The 21,605-nt window shown below is 39.1% G+C and overlaps 1 protein-coding gene across 1 annotated transcript in view; it reads left to right on the forward strand.

Annotated features, from left to right (window-relative positions):
• Positions 1–20,396, forward strand: part of MTMR12 (myotubularin related protein 12) — a 37,490-nt gene extending 17,094 nt beyond the window's left edge. The window contains exons 8-16 of the mRNA XM_040580125.1: positions 1,075–1,150; positions 4,501–4,607; positions 6,767–6,891; positions 11,089–11,167; positions 12,814–12,884; positions 14,421–14,593; positions 15,332–15,499; positions 16,398–16,559; positions 17,584–20,396. Coding sequence (XP_040436059.1) covers positions 1,075–1,150; positions 4,501–4,607; positions 6,767–6,891; positions 11,089–11,167; positions 12,814–12,884; positions 14,421–14,593; positions 15,332–15,499; positions 16,398–16,559; positions 17,584–18,159 — 1,537 coding nt within the window. The 3' untranslated portion in view covers positions 18,160–20,396. The remainder of the gene's footprint in view (positions 1–1,074; positions 1,151–4,500; positions 4,608–6,766; positions 6,892–11,088; positions 11,168–12,813; positions 12,885–14,420; positions 14,594–15,331; positions 15,500–16,397; positions 16,560–17,583) is intronic.
• Positions 20,397–21,605: the final 1,209 nt, after the last annotated feature.

Consider the following 21,605-nt stretch of genomic DNA (forward strand, 5'->3'; position numbering starts at 1 on the left):
CTAGGGGTGGAGTTACCACCTTAAAATGGAATAGAAAATACATAGGTCTGGTAGCTACGCTTTTGTCATACTGGTTAGGATAACATTTTCTCCTTCCTCTACCTTTACTCTGGTAAAATTTCAAGTTACGTGTTCTTGAGATTTTTCTGTATTTTTAGCTGGGGGTCTGGGTGGGGAAAGAGTACTTGGTTTAAAGTGTATCTGCAAAATGTGCTGATGGGAGTTGTGTTGCCTTTAGTCGAAGGTTAGAGATGTATACTTCTACGCGTATAGCTAAGTAGCATCTATTGGGGAACCTTCAGGATGTGTACAAGGCTTTGTGTACTACTGTTGTTCAATAAAATCATAGGATGGTTTGGGTTGGAAGGGACCTTAAACATCTAGTTCCCACCCCACTGCCACGGGCAGGGACACCTTCCACCAGCCCAGGTTGCTCAAAGCCCCATCCAGCCTGGCCTTGAACACTGCCAGGGATGGGAAATAGTCAGATCCTGAAAGGTTTCATAGATCTTGGAAACAAACAACAATTTTCAAAGAAGTCTTTACCCCAGGACTCCGTCTTGAGAGGCCCAAGCTGAGGTTAAGTGCTTATCTTCGTTGATTCTGTGGGCCTTAAACATAGCGTTGGCTGGTACTGGAAATTCATGATATATTAAATTACATTCTTGAATTGTGGCATGAACTGCTTACAAAGTATGGAAGCAGAACTAGTTGTCTAATACTACAAGGGTATCCTTTGAAACAACGAAGAGTGAAAGAACCAAGGTGGTCTTAACAGTCAGCCTTAGATGTTACAATTAAATGTAGGATTTAATTACAACCTTGGAAAGGCAGAGGAATGTTGCAGTGAAGATAATGAAGAGCTCAAGATTGAAAGAAAATACCTTATCCAGTTGAAAATAAAGGGAGGGTGTTGAGGACAATATAATTAGCAAGAAAGGTTATTGTAGCAATAAGAGTGAATATATAATTAACATGTGGGCTAGAACGCTTACTGTCATTAAAATGAGCTTGGAGATTGTTCTTTGTTCAGTTTTTAAGTGCAAGAAACTTTTTTTTTTTTTGTTACCTTAGGCTGCCTTTGTATTTTGTTGTTCCCATATGTGTTTCTGAAGAGAGTATCTTGAAGTATGAAGGCAGAGGCATTCCTGTAAGTATATATGCATGGCTGAGGGTAAGAAATCTTATGGAGAAGACACAATTTCAATTAGGATTTCAGATAGTACTGCATATTATTTTCAGAACTTGCTTTTAACAGCTCACATGTATACCTAGTCATCTATAGAAGTGGAAACAGATGTTGGAAGAAGTGCTCTTAAGTATTCTGTAGTGCTGTGTGTGTGTATGTAGTGCAGAATATGTATGCATGGTTGACAGCCCCCATTTGCTTGTATCAGGTGTCTAATGTCCTGTAGTCTACATATACTACTAGAGTGTTTTTACATCAGCCTGTTTGTCATGAGACTGACTGCTAGCTGAGGCAGGATGCAGGGCTTGAAATGCTATTTGGATATTGAGGTGAAGGCCGTGCATGTACAGGTATAGCTGAATACCTCCAGTTACCAAGCTTGGGTGCTGGAAAGCAGCTTTTTTACAAAGCCAAGTAGCCTAACTGAAAAACTACTTCTGCCAGTCTCAACAGAAAATGAAATTAAATACACTGTTCTGTGCCATGTAGCAAGCTGGCTTTGGCTTCCTACCTCATAACAGAGTTTAAGAACCAGTATATAAAGAAACAAGGAGCAAAGTAACCTCACTTATGAAGTGTTAACTTCGTTGCTGCCTGTCCATCAAATTTGCCAAGGAAACCCATGTTCACTTTATACTCTGAAATTAATCCACGGAGAAGATAGTGCTGTACTGCCTAATTTGTCCTTTCAGGTAATGACTTCAAAATAGTTTGGGTTACTTTTTTCTGAGATGGTCAACCAGACAAATTACAGTGGCTGTTACACAGAAACAGAAGTGATATTTTTTTTTTTTAATTGCGTCTTGTATTGATAGGATAGTTCAGGTTGGAAGGGACCTTTAAAGTTCTTCTGGTCCAACTTCCCCTGCCATCAGCAGGGACTCTTCAACTAGACAGGTAGCTCAGAGCCCTGTCCAACCTGACCTTGAATGTTTCCAGGGATAGGGCATCTACCACCTCTCTGGGAAACCTGTTCCAGTGTTTCACCACCCTCATTGTAAAAAATACATTCTTCATATCTAATCTGAATCTGCCGCCTTTTAGTTTAAAACCATTACCCCTTGCCCTATCACTACAGGCCCTGCTAAAAAGTGCCTGTCTCTCTTACAAGCACCCTTTAATTACTGAAAGGCTGCATTGAGGTCTCTCTGGAGCCTTCTCTTCTCCAGGCTGAACAACCCCAAGTCTCTCAGCCTTCCCTTACAGAAGAAGTGTTCCATCCCTGTGATCATTTTTTTGTCCCTCCTTTGGATGCTGTCCAACAGGTCCATCTTTCTGTGCTGAGGGCCCCAGAGCTGGATGAAGTACTCCAGGCAGGGTCTCACCAGAGTGGAGTTGTGGGGAGAGTCGCCTCCCTGGACGTGCTGGCCACACTTCCTTTGATGCAGCCCAGGATACAGTTGGCTTTCTCGGCTGTGAACTTGCATTGCCAGCTGATGTCCAGCTTTTCATCCATGAGCACCCCCAGGTCCTTCTCTGCTCTCAACCTCTTCATTCCCCAGCCTGTATTGATACTGGGGGGGTTGCCCTGACCCAGGTGCAGGACCTTGCACTTGGCCTTGTTGAACTTCATGAGGTTCTTACGGGCCCACCTCTCAAGCCTGTCAAGGTCCCTCTGGATGGCATCTCTTCCCTCCAGCATTTCAACTCCACCATTCAGCTTGGCATCATCAGCGAACTTGCTGAGGGTGCACTTGATCCCGCTGTCTGTCATTGATGAAGATATTAAAGAATATTCATCCCAGTATGGATCCCTGATGGATGCCACTTTTCACTCATCTCCATCTGGACATTGAGCCATTGACCCCTGCTATCTCGATGTTACCATCCAACCAATTCCTCATCCACCAAACAGTTCCTCCATCAAGTCCATCTCTCCAGTTTAGGGAGAAGGATGCTGTGGGGGACATTGTCAAAAGCCTTACAGAAGTCCAGGTAGATGACATCCATAGCTCTTCCCTTGACCATTGTTCAGAGGCCTTGTAGAACTCTTCTAATTATTTCCAAATTTTGGGAAAGCTAGTGTCAAAATAGCTTGACCATTTTAAATCCATTTGAGCTGGCAGTAAAAGGACAATATAGTAATTTTTTCCACTTTTGATGATTTTGAAGTTTTAGCATCCTTTTTGAGGTGTCTCTCTTGGCTAGTATAAATTGATAGCAGAATGATAACTTTCTGATTTGTGTAATATTCCTGACAAAAATTATTCTGACTGCATTTCAAAGTGATTTAAAGAATCAGGCACCAATATTTAAGTGAGCGGAGGTTATCTTTATTTGGCAGCGCTGGGCGCATGGGCGATTGCTCCACCAAACTCATGCACACCAAGGGAACCTTTCAGCCCCCTCTTTATTCAAGCAACTCATACCTATTCATTAACTTTCCGGGAAATCGTTTACATATTCATTACAATTCTGGGAAGTTATTTACATATATCGCTAAACTAGTGACCATGATTTAAGTCCTTGTCTTTGCCACGTTGTATAAACAACAGGAACTTAGGACCAGATAGCCTTTTTAAAGATTGCAAATCCAAGGACTTGGCAATTAGTACATCCGTCATGTTAGCAATAAGGGTCCTTGGACGTTTCCCAACTTTTAGATAAACATAAGTACATCATCCTATAGATAAGTGGTACATCATTCATCATTCAAAAGCGAGTTTAATTATCAGCTTGAGAGGTTCAAGCAGTAGGTGTGAGTCAAGAAATTGTGTAAAGGGAAGGAAGAAGCTTTGAGGACTGGTTTGCTACAAGGAATACCAGTAACACTGCAATCTGATTTAATTGTGGAGTGGTTAATATCTTCTTTCATATGCCTAGATGACCATTTATGCACAGCTCGTGGAAAGGCATGACAGTGTACCTACTGTGAGTTATGTCAGGGCTGACCTATAAGAAAAACACTACTATATATTATGTGTGGAGAAACTGGTGGCTAATATATATGAGTCACAAGAACTATGTTGCTGTGGCATGTCTTCCAACATAATTTGGCCATAGACATTTTGATCAATTTTTTTACCTATGAGGGCAGTTGAAAAAGTAATGTTCTGATATAATCTGGCATTTTATGTTCCCTGTGCCTGTATAAAGCTTAACTTAAAACTTGCAAGTGGTAACAGTGTACTGAGGCGTATAGTCTTGGTGCAGATACAGAAGTTTGCTTCTACTGATGGGTTTGTTGAATACACCAGAAGTTCAGTCAAGCACAGTGTAGAGGAATTTCTTGTAATCACTCAGTCACTTAAGCAAATACTTTGCACAGGATGGTTTACCAATCTTTGTGCCTGCTAAATGTGTTTCTGCAGATTTGGTGTTGGTCTTGCCATAACGGTGCTGCTCTTCTCAAAATGTCTGCATTTCCCAAAGAACAGGATGACAGCACTTCACAAATGCAAAAAATCTTCTTGGATGGGTCAGTAATAGCTATTCTGTCCACAACACTTTGCTTGGTATGGACCTTGCTTCTCTTTTTCTGTAATGCTATATCTTTAAGCTTGCACGCATCTGGAAACAAGTTCTAAAAGTAGTTTTCTGTAGTGGAAAGGGTTTAAGTCCTTTGCCTAACAGTGTTGGTCAATTGTGCAGGAGTGTAACATTGCTGAAGGCTTATTTGTGAAATACAGATATATATAGATACAGATATATAGATATATACCTCAGATGAATCTTTCTGTACAAATTGTGGCCTGTTATTAGAAGGCAGCAAGGCTGGTAGGTCAGTTAAAGTATCATTAGCTGATGGCTCAACTGTATTTGCAGGTAAGAGAAATCTAGACTCCATCTGTAAACATGGATTTGCAAGCCGAGTCTTAAATCTCTCTGAACTCTGCCATCTTCTGAAAACTATATTTTTTTGTTCTTAAATAACTTTACAGTGACCTAAAATGACTGAGAGAAATACTACTTTCAGATGTGATGGCAGACAGCACTTTATTTCAGTTGAAGGTAGTGAGCTGAATTAGCTCAGCGGTCTGCGGAATGCCAGGGTTTACATAGGGGGAAGAGCACAGCTGCCTGGCTGAGTTAGGACAGTGAGTTACTGCTTTTTTTTCTTTTCTTTCCTCCCCCTGGCTTTTTATAACCTGCTGGGTGTCCTGGAGAGAACTTCTCTCTTAGTAGCAAGCTGTTGGATCAGACTAGTTTGTACAGCTTCACTGCTAGCTCCTTTCTTTTCATAGATGGAGAACGTGTTAATCACACAGAACTAACAGAAAATAGCTTGATTAGGCCTTAAAAACTCTTTTATTTATAAAATTAATTATACTTGCAAGGGAAAGGCTTTTGACCCTTCCTGCTGATTCTCTTAACATTTCTCTCCTGAAATGGGGAAGTTTACATGACTCAACTCTTCTAATGCTATTTCATAATGTAAAAGTAAGTAAAACTGACAGTAAGCTGTACTGGTATCAGCTGATATTTTGATCCTTTGTCTGGGGCCATTTGAACTTGGAGCATTATTGGTGGTTTTCTTTGCTATGGAGTACTGATAATTAACCATTAATATTTAAAAAAATATCTACACGTTGTCCGTAAGAGTGTGTTAACATGCCATTGTAATAATAATCTGAACTCAAGCACACAGCAGATGTCTACAGTTAACAGCTTCCTTTATTGAAAAAGCTGTTCAGAGCCAGATAGATCTTCTAGCTCAAATTGTTTACTTCAATTTGGAATAAGTATGGTAGTCAACAAACTATTGCTTTCCCCCGGTTCTCTTATCTGATGCATCTTCCAGTAGATGTAGTAACCTGCACTTATGATGTGGACAGGCTTCTGTGCTCCAGCATGCAGGAAACAATGTACTCTGTCCTGTCTGGGCAAGGCTTCACTTCTGAAGTATGAGCTAGAGCAACTTTTCCCAAATCTTGACAATAAAAGGCCAGCATGACAACAGAGGTATTTACTAAGGTGATACTCACCTGAGCTCTGAAGCCTCAATGATGGACAGAACGTCCCTCAAAATGGGATGTTCTGGGTCTGAACAGAACCTTCACCTGGCCTGTATTTTTAACTCTTCTCCTAGGGAAAATATTAGCAGATATGTAGGAAAGTACAAGGCAGGTATACTGTCTTGTTTGAGTCCAAATTATTTCTTCCATTTACTCGTGTGTTCCATGAGCAGACCTGGCAGCTAGGTAACAGAACGTAATTTGACTGTTGAAAGTCAAGAAAAACTGTGTCTACTGGGTGTTTCTATCCATCTCTTCTTTCTGGATTCACCTCTAAGTTGCCAGCTAGTAAAATAATTTTGGTGTATCTAATGAATACAATACTAAAGAAGCAGTAGTAAAAATCAAGTAATGCTTGTAATATTCATAACTGCACAAATATGCATGAATACCATTTTATTGGGAACAGTTAAAAACAGCAAAACTTTTCATAAGCTTGTAGGCAAGCTTCCAGCCAGTACTTAAAAATGCATGGAGGGCATTAGTTTTCCACGGTGTATATCTTCTAGTATTACAGCTGTTTCCCGAACCATGCCTATTAACTTTGCCTTTAGTGATAATAGTTTGTGCATTATTGGACTTGTGAAGTCAGCGGCTTTAATCTCTTGATGATTTGATTTAGAATCTATAAGACCATTAGCAAACCTCCCTATGAACTCCTGAAGATGGATGACTTGTCTAGCAGCCTTCCATCTCTGCAAGATATCCAGACTGCGTACACAAGATTTAAACAGCTATTTTTGATAGGTAAGTCAAACTTTAGTTTTTTGTCTCTAAAGTGACTGACATGCAAAGCATAATAATGCTGGTTTATGTTTCATGAATGCAGTCCTTGTCTTGATTGTTATCTTGCTTTTGATGGTGGTTAAAAGCAGATTTTTAAATGTAACTGAAGACTGTGCTTATGACTGGCATGGTAATGGAGGTTTGTAGTTCTTAGACTTAACTACCTTGCTAAGCAGTCACAGTGCCTGAAAATTACTTTTAAAGAGAGTGACTATGGAGTTTGAATTTTAGTTGGAATATACTACCTGGACTGAAATTTATGGGAGAGATTTTTCAGTCTTCTGTGGTCCATTGAAATTGAATGTTAATGTTAACCTTTTAAGCCTTTGCTATGTCAAGAGTTGAGTCTAAATGTTAATTAATTTTTGCCCTAGCTTTTGTTACAAACTAGTTAAATCTCAAAATCTATGAACTGTGAGCTTGCTTACAATTCTGTCACACTGGCTGTAGGGCTAAACATGACTACTGTAAACAGTAAGTCCTCTCAAAAGGAGTAAAAATGAGAGCTATGTGAAAGTATAATCCAGGCTTTCAGACTTTTTTCTGGGACTGTTTTGCTGTCATGAAACAGTACTTTGACCTCACCTCTTGGCATGAAAAAAGCTCCACGCCACCCTGCAGCTGTACAATGTGCTATTGGGCCATTTTGGACAGTGTTTTTTCCACAAGGTAATGAGGGTAAATGTTGCAATAACCTCTGGTGCGTGCTGAACACTGTGGCAGTCACCTGTGGCTGTTGATGTTGGACGTAACTGAACTGAGCATCATTGAGGAACTGTATATTTGCAGTGTAGCTTACAGGCAGTGTCCAAGTCCTTTTTATTGGTTTTATACATGGAATTTAGGTGCTAAGTTGGTATTGATTACAAATTAGAATGACTGGTTTCTGGTAAATTTGTAGTAAAGACTTCAGTGACACTCTGAAGAAGATACGAGGTATTTGCCAGAGTTCTACATTGAGGATTTTGTCCAGGATAGACTGTCAAATCCAAAGTCAATCTTGAGAGCTAAAAATAATTACCTATATTTTAATGTAGTTTCTAGTAACCTACACTCGTATGGGAAAAAGGCTAGGGCTTGAATTCAAGTCATTTAACATCTCTCAGGAAATGCTGTGTGTTTCAACGGTGTAATTGTATCATTGTCTTATATTACTTGAAGCAAAAGGGAATATGTTAAAACTGCTTTCCAGTAAGTGTCCTTGACGTACAGCTCTTTTTAATAAGCTTTGTTAGTAGTTTATAGCTCACTGAACATAGCACTATGCACTAGCAGTCTGAGAAAAACATTCAGGTAACTTTTTGCTGAAATCTTAAGAGCTTACAGAAACTTACTACCTTACTACTGTTTTTCAGAGTCTGAGCACATTAACCATTATTTTTGTATGTGCCTAGTTAATTTGTTTTAGGTAACTTGGGCATGTTGGCTGATTAGTAGTTCAGCATGACCTGGCAATGTGCATTTGCAGCCCAGAAAACCGATCATATCCTGGGCTGCATCAAAAGGAGCATGGCCTTTTTGTGATTCTCCCCTAGCTCCATTCTTTTGAGACCCCTACCTGGAGTGCTGTGTTCAGCTCTGGGGTCCTCGGCACAGGAAAGACACGGACCTGTTGGAGAGGGCCCAGAGGAGGGACACAAAGATGATCAGAGGCATGGAGTATCTCTCCTATGAAGACGGGCTGGAAGAGCTGGGGTTGTTCATCTTGGAGAAAAGGAGGCTCTGGAGAGATCTTACAGCAGCCTTCCAGTACCTAAAGGGAGCTTTATGAGAAAGACGGAGACAGACTTCCTAGTAGGGTCTGTAGTGACAGGACAAGGAGTAATGGCTTTAAACTACAAGAGGGTAGAATTTAGATTGGATATTAGGAAGAAATTCTTTACTGCAAGGGTGGTGAGGCACTGGAACAGGCTGCCCAGAGCAGCTGTGGGTGCCCCATCCCTGGAAGTGTTCAAGGCCAGGCTGGATGGGGCTTTGAGCAACCTGGTCTGGTGGAAGGTGTCCCTGCCCATGGCAGGGGGGGTTGGAACTAGATGGTCTTTAAGGTTCCTTCCAACCCAAACCATTCCATGAACTTCCAGTGTAACATAATGTTCTGAACACATGCCCAAACTGAAATGTCAGTTATAGAAATCCTCATTAAGCAAAACGGAAACCACAGTAGTATGTAACTGCTTGAAAGAGGATTTAGATGGGGACAGCTTGGATCCTCTTAAATTGTTCCTCTTACTTGAAGTGTTGCAAAGGTAGCTGCTAGTTTTGCTGGACTGTTCACATGCTAATTGCCCACATACCTTAAATAAGATGTCCAGTTCTCAATCCTAGTGTAGTATTTCTTCATTGTCCTGGAGGATAGGAGGAAGGGAAAAAGTTTGCTTTTTATTGTGATGTTTTTAAGCAAAATACCTAGATTAAGGGGTAAAACAGGCTGCAGGTGTTTTGTTGTGCTTTTAAAAACTTTCTGTTTTGACCTGGAGGTGACTTTGGCTGGAGAAGAGCTGCCAGACCAAGCGGTTGTACCTGGCCCTGTGCAAACAAAGTGGTTGAGTCTAATTGTGGTTGAGCATGGTTGAACAAAACAAACAGCCAGCCACAATTAGTATGGCTACTCAACTTTTGGAGTAAAACTCTTCTGTACTGTCCATAGTGTAAGACAAGTAAAGAAAACTTCAGTATGCAATATAAATGTTATCACTGTAGAGGAAAGCCTGTTATTTCTACAGGGGAAAAAAAGACAAGAACTTTTCCTTGGTATCATGGCTTTGGGATGGTTTGGTACAGAATTGGTACTGTAATTTTGTCTTGATTAAGAATTTTCTCAAATAGTGATGGCAGGCTAAATGGAACATGAAATTTGGGTGCAAGGGAATATTCTAAAAATCGGATAGAAAGAGGGTGGACTGGGGACTGAAGGGTATCTTCAAGTACTGTGATGTATACACTTTAAAGGGTGTCGTACGTAGAGGTTGGTAGTGAATTTGAAGATGTTAATGGGAAAAAAATTGGAGAAAACTGTCTAATGTGAACAGAACTGACTAGGAAGCTTTGAAGATAGATGCAGTCTAATGCTTTTCTGGGGAACTGGTTTCTAAGGTCAGGGCGAAATAAATTGGGGAAAGAAAGATATTTGGGGTTTTTTAGATGTGTAATGAACAGGATGAGGGGCATGAGCAGGCATGGAGGCAGAACAGCTACAGGAACAAAACTAATATATGCCTGTGCACTTGAGAGTCATAGATGCAAGCTGCAGAAAACAAGACAGAAGTGAGTATTGGAATTAAACATTAGAAGCGTCTGGAGAGACTTTGGGAGGTGAAAAGAAGCTATACAGAAACATGCAGAACTGAACCTGCTGGGGGGGCGAGTAGTGAAGGAGGGAAATGTGGCGTATCTTGGTTGTTTCCGAGTAGTAGAACTGTTGTAAGCCTTGAGCTTTGAGGTGCAGGAAAGGTAATCTATTCCAGTTTTAATTGACTATATCAGCTTGAGAGCTTTCCAGTTTCTGAAGACTGGCTTTGATAAAAATAAAAGCAATAGAGATTTAATTGCATTTAAAAAGCTGCAAAAATGTTAGTGAAATGCGTAAGAGTTTAATGACATTGTAGTATTAAACAGGGAGGCCAAGTACATCTTAGCTGTTCCCTTTTTGATGTATTGTAATGACTCTTCAGTTGCAGTGAAAGCTGTTTAAAACCTTTTTCAGGTAGTCTTACATTCCATAAATTTGTGTAACCTCCTTCTAAACCCCATTTGTGTTTCTGGCTCTAATGGCAGTGGCTCTCAAAATCCAGCCTCTTTATATTAAGCTTTGATTGGATCATGTTTTAGAGTCAAGGCAACTGGAACTTGGAAGAACGATTGCCTCTAAAACTTCTTTTCCTTTCCCATTTTGTCAACAGATTTACTTGGTTTGGTTGTTACAAACTCTACGGCATACTTCTGAAAGCCTGTGGTGCTGTACACTGGAGTTTGTAGGACTACTTCACTTCCTCCTTTAGTTACAGGGTGTTGACTTTAACAGTGATTAGGATTTAATGACTCCTTAGTATTGGTCGTTTTGTAACAGTTTATAACTGAAGAGTAATACAATGGATAGCTGTTAATTAGCACAACATTTATGTGAACAAACCAATTTTTGGTTGTGGGTTTTTTTTGCAGACAACAGTACAGAATTCTGGGCAACTGATGTGAAATGGTTTTCATTACTGGAGAGCACAAACTGGCTAGAGATAACCAGGTTTGCTATATCTCTAACTTTCTGGTTTTCAAATTGTTGTTAAATGTTTTTGTAGTGGGTTTTCTAGCTAGTTTCTTGAAATATGACAACATTCTTCACCTCTGGTAGGAAAGAAAATTAAGACAGACATATGTTCCCGTTTATGTATCTTTATTTCTACAACTTGAGACAATGCAGGCCTGTGTTAAGCCTCCTACATAAAGAATGTGAGAAGCAGCAGATGATTCCAATTACAACTCTTCCAGCAAACCTATTAAAAATATAGATCCAGTAATTTCCCTCCTGCACTTAGTCACCTTCTTTCCAAACTGAAGAATCCTATTTGTTTCTTGCATGAAACCTGTTCCGTGTCTCTGACTAGCCTTGCCATTCTTCTCTGTACTCTCTACTTCTATAATATCCTTTAGGACGAGATGAACTGCAGTATTCAAGATGTTAGCCAACCAAAGATTTATAAAATGACAGTTGTTCTCAGTTTTGTCCCCTTCCTCTCCTGATTGTTCCTCAAGTTCTTTTTTCTTCTCTCAGCAGTCCACAGTGAGTAAGTGTTGGAATGGCGTTGGCTAACTTAAGGCTTGTAATAGTGGAATGTTGAAGGGTTTTATTTGTTTTCAGTGTTACTTTGTGCTAGCTCTATTGTCTGCCGGTTTATTCTGTGATCAGCTTGTTACTGTGAAGTGCTTCTGCAGTCAGCTTCAGTTTCTTAGTCTTAATAACAATCAATAAATATTTATTCATTTCCTTATCCAGAATTTAAATGTATGTTGAATGAGAGTTTTTAGTGGAGATTGTGTGTTCAGAAATGCATTGAAATAACCAAGATCACAAGTAGTTTAAAGTAAATACCAGCCCAAATTCTGTCCGTGTGTTGGTTTGACGCTGGTCATTTCCATACTTGGATCCAGTTGCTTCCTGGAGCAGCCTGTTCTTGGCTCTTGCAGTTAGCAGAAATGCCTTCTCAGCTATTCTAGATGCTATAACAAAGAATCTGACAACTCCACACTTAAAAAATAAACTGTCATCTTCTATTAGTGACCTAAACAGTTGCAAGAATCCTAATCTGTATGCAAACTCTTCCTGAAAATAATCAACTGTATGAAAAGTTAAGTCTAGAAAACAGCAGTGTTACATCTGGTTTTATGTGTTCTGTCATTCCACTCAGTCTTCCTTGTGTAATGGTAATTTCTGAATAAGTTTTGTCCGCATGTTAACAAGATCTGATTGCTGAGCCTTCCCTCTGCTGCTTAAAACCAGATTATGGGAGAAATGTATCTAGTAGATTAGAACATAAGTGTGGTGATGTTGACTCTTTTCAGGATACAGATCTGGCTGTTAGCGATTGTAATACTTCAGTGTGTGTGGGGGTGGGTGGCTGCTACTGATCCAGAATAAAGTATTGTATTGCAGATGTACAAAGGTAACAACTAGAAATGCATGACCAATGGCCAAATAAAGATACCTCTTGAAAGTTTGCTCTTGAGGGTAAACAGTTCCTCTTTTACACAAGTTGAGCATGTTTTTTTGTTGTTTTAAAGAAGTATTAAAGTTTCAGTAGTATGACATTCCTAATCCCTTTTAGGGTAAACATAAGAAAATTGTAAAAATGCTATGAAAATGTTCACTTATCTTTTCCTGTATCACAACAGGCGAGTCCTGAAGAAAGCAATAGAAGTTGCTGAGTGTCTGGAAAGACAGCATACAAACGTTCTCCTTATAGGTAAGAATTTAATGAGATTAATCTATATAATTGTTTAAAATTTCTTTTGAATTTCTTTAGATGTAGCTTAAGCTGTAAGTTGATAATTACAGTAGAGGCCAGTAAAATTCACTAGAGTACTCAAAGTACCAGAAGTACTGGAAGTGTTTCCTGTAGTTAAAAAAAGATGGTAAGCATAGTTCCAGGCCAAGAGAAATATGTTGTGAATGAGAAGGCTGCTCATAAATTGGCAGGAGGGTTATGCTGCCTCTTACTTGTTGGAAGAAGGGCTCGCCGGAGTCTAGTTGCTCAATATGAGTTATGCATCTTGCTCAACTTTATTAGTTTCTAACACTACTTATATAGAACCGATACACATGCATATTCGTAAAGCAGAAATAAAATTGGTTAGTAGTCTCTAAACGCACGCGGTTCTCACACCTCTAATTGTCATGACTAAAATAAGCATTCTATCCATGTAGCTAATTGTGTTGCTGTGCTTCAGCCTTGTAGTTTGTTACTCCCTATTTTCCCATACGGGTCCCCATCTTTCTTGGCCCTGCACCTGCTTTTCCAGCAGCTGTAACTTGTTACAGCCATGGCCTGTTGGCACAACATAATTACTTGGTCTCAGGGTTCAAGAATAGCTCAAGCTTTCTTGTTAACTTCAGCACAATTCTGATTACAGGCCTATTCTAATACCAGGCCTGGATTGTGCAGGTCTTCAGAGATTCTAAGGCCACGCTTCTGCAGCCATTCTTCTGTACTTACTGATGCATTCCTATCTTATTTAATTGAAGGTCTCCTAGACTTTTTGCTGTACTTCGAGGGGGCGTGGGGAAATACCTACACAAGGAACACAGAGCAGGAAAACTTTCTATAAAGGACATTTTTATGTTCTAGGTACAGACAATACTGTGTTGTCACTTTGTTAAAAGTATATGAAGGAATGCACGTACTGTACACATCTTGAGCAGTTTTTTCCTAGATTGTGTAAAGTAATTGCATGGAAAATCAAACTCAGTGTTAACCATTACGCTATTTTATGGAGTAATAATTTTAGGGTTTTTTCCACACACTGCCATTTGAGAAACCTAGCATGGGGAAGAGATGTTTCTAGAAGGCACCTGGAGGGTGAAGAATGCATGTTGCATGCAGAAGCAATTTCATACCTTGTGAAAAGATGCATTCAGGAGAGGAAGGGTAAGGGCAAGTGGCTGGTCTTGTGGCATAGGGCAGGAGGGGCAGTATATGCGTTGTAGTAGACTGAAGGGTGTAGGCATCAAGGTTATAGTAGTAAAAGCCTGGGCTTTGTAGGTTTTATTGTCAAAGTATTATCCTAGTATAAGTGTAAAAAAAACCTTCAATTTTTACAGAGGGAAGTACTGGAAACATGGATTAACTTCTCTCTGATGGCATAAAACTTGCAAGAAATTCTGTACTCCTCTGATCTTGAAATACAGTTTTGTTTATGTGAAGCTAGCAATACTTTGCTTTCTTTACCCAGAGTTTTAGGAATGGCTTAGTGCATAATGTGGTTTCTCTTCTCTTCTGTAGAAGAGAGTGCTACTGATCTGTGCTGTGTAATCTCTAGTCTGGTTCAAGTGATGATGGATTCGTACAGCAGAACAAAGTCAGGGTTTCAGAGCCTTATTCAGAAGGAGTGGGTAATTGGAGGACATGGCTTTTTGGATCGTTGTAACCATTTACATAAAAGCGACAAAGAGGAGGTATGGTTTTATTATTATTTCCGTACTTGCTTTTTAAAAGTTTACTTGGCATGAGGAGGGATTTATACGTCAGTCCAGAAGTTCCAATTACTCTGAAGATATTTAATTTTATGTTTTGTTTCATGGGTTGATGTTTTGTACAGTGTCACTATTTTTGCTGTTCAGAGTTGAAGAACAAATGTAAAAATTCCCAATCAGTCTTGGAGTCTTTCAAAAGACATGTATCTCATGTCCTTTTAACCTGTGTTAAATGGTAGTAATGTCCATAAAAATAACTCAAGTGTATTGCCTATTTTTGTCACATCTACTGTTTAACTTTATGCTGTTGTGCTAAACATTGCAGTCTCACCTCTCCATTTTTTGTTTATGTTTTGGGAATAGATCAGATTGATTTCCATTCTGTATAGAATAAGTGTAAACTGACTAGTTCTGGACAAGAATTGCCATAAACTGGTTTTCCTTTGCCAGCTTTAAAAGGCTGCATAGCAGCAACTTTCATAGCAAGTTAATGTGTGCAAATTCAGGTTAGAAAGTGTTCATCTCTTCTGTCAACAATTGGCCAAGGGTCACACAGATGGTACTTCAGAGTTCTGCTAAAGTTATGTGCAACAGTTCTGTAGTTAACCAGGTTGCTTTCCCTAAGATTTGTATTCGGAGACACTAAATACTGTAAAATAAATAGTCTGCATAGTGGAGCATATTTTTTTCTGAAACTGAAGCAATGTTTCCTTTTCTTAGGCTCCTGTTTTTCTGCTCCTGCTAAATTGTGTTTGGCAGTTGGTACAACAGTATCCTCCAGCATTTGAGTTCACCGAAACTTACTTAACCGTCTTGTCAGACAGCCTCTATGTGCCTATTTTTAGCACTTTCTTCTTCAACTCACAACATCAAAGAGACACTAATACGGTAAGGGTTTGTTTTGTGGATGCAATGGGTTGGACAGGTTTGACCGACAAGCAATGAACACTCAAAAGTAGTTTCCTAGCAGCACTTTTTTCCATGCTTATTTGAAGAGTGATGCTTTGAAGGGTGAATGAGTGCAACTTTGGGTGTAAGAAGTCAAGTTTGGGACTTAGGAATTTATGATGACAAAAGGAGGATAACTCGGGAATATATGTGTGGCTATAGGTTCATGTTTATTGCTCTTCAGTGAAAATGGAGCTCCTTAACCTAAGAGGAATATCCTGCTTATCCATAGTAAGTTATTTATGAAATTGTTGTATAATATATAGTTGTGTTCCAAAGTCAACATTTCCTGGATGTTGATTTGTTTGGATCATGCTTTCTCTAGCCTAACAAGAGGGAAGCAATGGGAGTATCCTCTGCAAGGCTGCACAGACTGAAAAAGTGAAGATCAGTCTTGCATATACATAAAGTGTTGATCACAAAACTTAAACTGGTAGCACCACATAGCTGCAGTTAACTTTTGGAGTTTGGAGAAGTTTATTCCACAACCCTAACATGCCCCCTGTGTCTGAAGAATTCAAACCTGCCCAATTTTCAAAACTTTCTTTTTTTCCTTATTATTTAATCTTGCTTTCAGCTGTGGAAGGCATTCCTTATGCTGTCTAATTGCACTGTTGAAGCAGAATACAGTCTGAAGTTAGAGAAAATTATATAGATAGCCTTTATGTCTGTACTCCCTTGTATCTGATAACATTGCCCAGCTATTGAATACATAGAAGTCATGAGTGTTGTTGGAACTCTGTGGCCTCTTCTGTGAAAAGCCAGCTTCTTAATTTCACCTTGACTTGGTCAAAGTTACTTTCTAGTAGTAGTAATTGTCATGTGTTTGTTCTGGCAGAGTGGTGAAAGCCTCAAGACACAAAGTGGTCCTTTCAGATTTCTTACTGTGTGGGACTGGTCTGTGCAGTTCGACCCTAAGGCCCAGGCTTTCCTGAACAACCCTCTTTATGCGGAGAAGCCAAAACCAGATAAAAGTCAGCGGAAAACTTCACGTTTCAAAGTAAGATATGTGCTGCCTAACTATTTTTTTTTTAAATGATAAAAATATTTTGCACAACTTGTACTTCAAATGTACTCACAGTGGAATTATTGGCGCAAGATTTTTAAATTAAGATTTTAATAAAATACATGTATGCCACAAACGCACCTTGGATCTTCAGAATACAGTTTGCACCCACCTTGGTTATAAATCACTTTTTTACATTTACTTTGCATAGCTGTGAACTTAGGGGTTTTTCCTGCATACTTTTGTGCAAGTGTAGTGATAACTCATGAGACTGAACATCCAGGTAAGTTGCACCGACATGTTTGAAGTGAGTTTATTTTGTTGCTCTGTGGAGTACCTAACTGAAATACATAGCGGGTTTATAATTGCCTCCCTAATTTTGTCTTGAGTGTAGTTGGAATGTGTGTGTGTTCTTGGAGGGGGAGGGGGACTAATAACAGCAAAAACTGTCTGGGGTGTGAAGATTATGAGTGGACCACCTCATTACTGGAAAGTAGCAGAAATTCAGTAAGAAAAGCTAGTTTGAAGTAGCCACCTTTGGTTATAATATCCCTGTGGGTTAAATTCTGTTCTGTACAAAGCGTTCTTAGGTGAGACATTGTCAGTATGATCTACAGCTTCAATCAGAACTCTTACGCAGTGGGATGCAATGAGGAACCACTGGCTATAAATCAAGTGCTCTTGGTTTGTGTGGGCAGCTTAAACTAAGCATGGAAATCTGCAGTACTTGAATGTATGCAAAGAATTCTCCTTTTTCAAGGAAAAGCGCTTTATTCAATGTTACTTCATTGCTATAGTTAGTGCAGAGAATGTGTCTGAGAGTACTTCACACAGCATACTTATTATTGGTGTATTATCCATTGAAAAGTAATACTTCTTAGACTGTGTAGCAAAGTGGTGCAGTGTTTAAGTGACTTTGTTGCTTGTAAGTATTTTCTGATTACAAATTATGTTTTTCTTCCTCTAAAGTCCCATCAATGTTTCTCTCAGTATATTTTTCTCTTCTTTCCTCTTAAAGCATCAACGGCAACTTTCTTTGCCATTGACACAAACAAAATCTTCCTCGAAGAGAGGATTTTTCAGGGAGGAAACTGATCATTTAATTAAAAACATTCTGGGTAAAAGAATTGGCAAGTTCATAAATTCTTCAGATGAACCTCCTAATAGCTTCAGGGAATTTTATGATAGCTGGCATAGTAAACCTGTTGACTATCATGGTCTTCTGTTACCTCGCATCGATGGCCCTGAAATAAAAGTCTGGGCACAACGGTATTTACGATGGATTCCTGAAGCCCAGCTTCATGGTGGTGGTACAATAGCTACAGCTGCCAAGATTTTGGACTTGATGGAGGAAGTGCAAAGCTTGCAGGTGAAGATGGATGAAGAGCATAGTCAAGCTGTTTCCAGAGATGTACATTCTGTTCCAATGCTGAGAAGTTCTGCCCGTTTGTCGTCCTTGTTTCCGTTTGCTTTACTTCAGAGACAGTCTATCAAACCAGCTTTACCCACTAGCACCTGGAAAGACTTGGAAGATGAAGATGATTTGGTCAAGAGGGATGATGAATTTGTTGATCTAAGTGCTGATATGTCATAAAGTGTATATAAATCAAAGTATGAATTGTATGTGGCTGAGCTCCCAAGTTTTAAATGTTGTGCTGTGTCTTCATATAAGAAACTCACTCAACCGTTTGTAGCCTGTTTAATGGGTTTGTAGGGTTAAAAAACCCTTGGTTGGAAAGAACTAGTTGCCATGATTAACTGAGCATATTTTTAACTTAAGTTTCGCTTTTACGGTATTTATTGCAGCAACACATTTTAGCATAGCTGTAATAAAAACGCGTCTAGGCTGGTGTAGACATATGGCCACCTTGTTTAAAAAATAAAAACGAACAACAAAAACCCTGTTTTCTGATGTGAAGGTGAAATACTGAACATATATAGCAATGATTACTATCTTAACATAACCCCTTATGCTAAGAGTACTAGGATTAGAAATACTGTGACTAGGAACTTAATACGTCTGCATTTTCCCCTCATGTAAACAGGGAAAGGTGCAACTAAATGTGCATTCACAAATAAGCATGGTACAGCTGAAGAATAAACTCATGGTCACCAGGGGTTTTCAGTCTGTTGTGGCATCAACTGAAGTCATGTGCTTGTCAACATCATCTTTTCTGACAGCATTCATCTTTTGACTTGCAGCACTTCATCTTGTGTGGTATTGTAATAGCAGCTTGGCTGCTCTAAGCCTGTGCATGAGCTTAGCTTAAGGATCAGATGCAAGAGCTTAACTACACATTTCAAGTCTTATTGTGTGGCTGCTGTGCTATACGTCCTTGCTGCCTTGGAATATAGTCCCAAATGTTTGCTGTTAATTGTAAGAACTGGCCTGACTGTGAGATTCTAATTTGCTATGAGTATTTTTTCTCCTTTTAATAGAGCTAGACATTCATTTTGACTTCCCCATTTATGCCAGTTGCCTTTGAGGCTTTCTGTAGCTTGCACTGAGACCCCTTACATAGAAGGGAAGACTTTTTTTTTTTTTTCTATAATCCTGCAATGAAGCTGGATTTGCAGTCAGTTGCTACTTGTCATGAGTTGGTCCTACAGCTTATGAATGTGGCGTTCATACCATATGAACATTTGCATCCTGTTGCTGGATGTTTTAACAGTACCTCAGTGAAAAAAGCCATAAAGAAATGCCTGTTGACTTTGATCTACTGTGTGTATGTTTATATATATAAAGTATTTTTACTGCAGATAATTTTCCTTTGTAAAGCTGAATATTATTTGACTGTCAAATCTATTTTAAACCCTAAAATTCTAGAATACACCAAGAATGGATGCAAGTCATAAAACCAGTTACCCTGAGAGCACAGACATTGAATATTTTCTGTGTTCTCATACCAATTTAGAAGTCGGTGTTGGAAAACTTGGCTGGTGGAGAAACTGTTGCTTAAATTGTATCAGCTCTGTGTAAATGGGGATATTAAACTGGGTTACTGATTGATCATTTCACACAGAGAGTCATTTTAATAATGTGTAGCAAAAATTTTATCAGCAGCCCTCCAAAAATAAACTTTAATATGTTAAAGTAAATGTATTGATGGGGAAAGAGGGAGAATTTAATGCAACTATGCCAAACTTAAGCTTCCCAACTCTTAATTAATTGCCTTAAGTCTTAGTTGTGTGAGGACAATACTTGAGTTTGTAACATTTTATCTAAAAAATATACTAGTACTTATGCTTTCTTCTGTAATACATATGAACATACAGCTAGCACTTGCTACAATGGACTGTCCAGCACACGTCCTTCAGACTTTATTATTGTAGTTCAATTGACTCATGTATGCAATAGTACTTGGCATGTTGAATGAGCAATGCATCTTTATGGCAAAGAAATGCCTATCATTCTAAGGTCATTTGGGTTCAAGCATTTTTTTAAATGCTGCATTAGAAAAAATATTAAATGGATTTTTCTATACTTTTGATCAAGCTGTTAGAATGTTTCAGTCATGAAGATTACATATTTATATTAAAGAATATAAGATGTTGGACATCTTATTTGTACATAAGTTATCAGAAGTTTTTATAGAAGAGAAACATATATGTGGAATTGAACATGGGGATATTTCTTACGTAGATTAAATATCATTGTTATTGGTTTTCTGCACTGTGGGATTGGAAATGTACTTAATATCTTTACTCCAGGCTTCTGTTTATACCTCTGAGTTTTTACACTGAATGCAAGCTAGAAGCTTTACAGTTTTGGTTTTTGAATACTGTCATTTGTCTGTAGTGGAAAATATCAATAAAATATACTTTGATGTATTTGTCCTGAAATGAGATTATATGTTTAAGGCCATATTTTGCAAATTATGCTTTAAATCATAGTGAACTTGGCAATCTGAAATGACAAGGCTTTTCTAGTTATATGCTGGCGTTTTAGAGAGTGTTACTGTTAGGAAGCTGTGCAGTTTTGACTTATTTGACTTATTGCAGGTTATGCTTACTGGAGAAGTGCTGTCAGCTCAGGAAAGAGGAAAGCTCAGTGCAGTATAGTAGGGTGACTAAGTTACCAAGGTAGTCTACAAAGTGTCGGCTGAACGTCAGTATTTGAGGGTTTATTAAACACTTTTTATTTCAGTCTTAGCAATGTACTTCCACCATATCAAGGGGGAATGTTGTTCTCAATATTAAACTAAGTAAACTCTTGAAATGACTACAGCATGGTATGTCTCAAACCAAACGTGTATTGAGCATGCAATGGGGGGTGGTCACAGTAAGCCATGGAGTACAAATCAAAAACATTGGATTTCTTCCAGAGATTACAAACTGCTAGCTTCTGTACAAAATCAGCAGTAGTGCAAATCACACATTCAGTAATCCTGCCACTTTGGATATTTCGTAAAGAGAATATTACAAGACTGCAACAGACTTGTTCTTGAAGTTTCGTACAGCAATGGCTTATGCACGGGCTGTGGAGTGCCAGGTCATGTTGTAACACAAGGTGTGCCTCTGCCTCACCCACATTCTCTAAAGATCACTGAGTGTACTGGACCACTTGGCTTTGATTTAAGACTATGTGCACAAGTGAAAATGTTCAGCTATCAATGCACACCGTATTGGAATGCAAATATGTGTTTTATAAAGGTACTTGAAGCCAACTTGGCCTCCTGATCTCTTCTCCGGTTAAAGATTTTTCCATTCGCGTTCGAAGCACGGAAGCATAACTTCTTCAGGAGGTAGCAGAATACTTCCTGCTGTGGATGCCTGTCACAGTCCACTCAGTGGACTCATGATGGTTCGTTTACTATGATCTTGAAGTGCAAAAATCAAGGCGACCATGCCAAGGGGTTATGCTTCAATCAAACAGCACAATTTTATTGTTTGCCTGTAAAGCGGTGTGTGATAAGTAGAAAGACAGAAAGTGAAGAAAAGATAAAGTAAAAAGAAAAGGAAAGAGGATTATAGTCCAAGGTGTCCCTATGGTCCCAGGTCCAGGCAGTGTCCCACCGGTCCTTCTGATCGTCGTGATCC

Source organism: Falco naumanni, chromosome Z (assembly GCF_017639655.2).
Source record: "Falco naumanni isolate bFalNau1 chromosome Z, bFalNau1.pat, whole genome shotgun sequence".
Lineage (NCBI taxonomy): Eukaryota > Metazoa > Chordata > Aves > Falconiformes > Falconidae > Falco > Falco naumanni.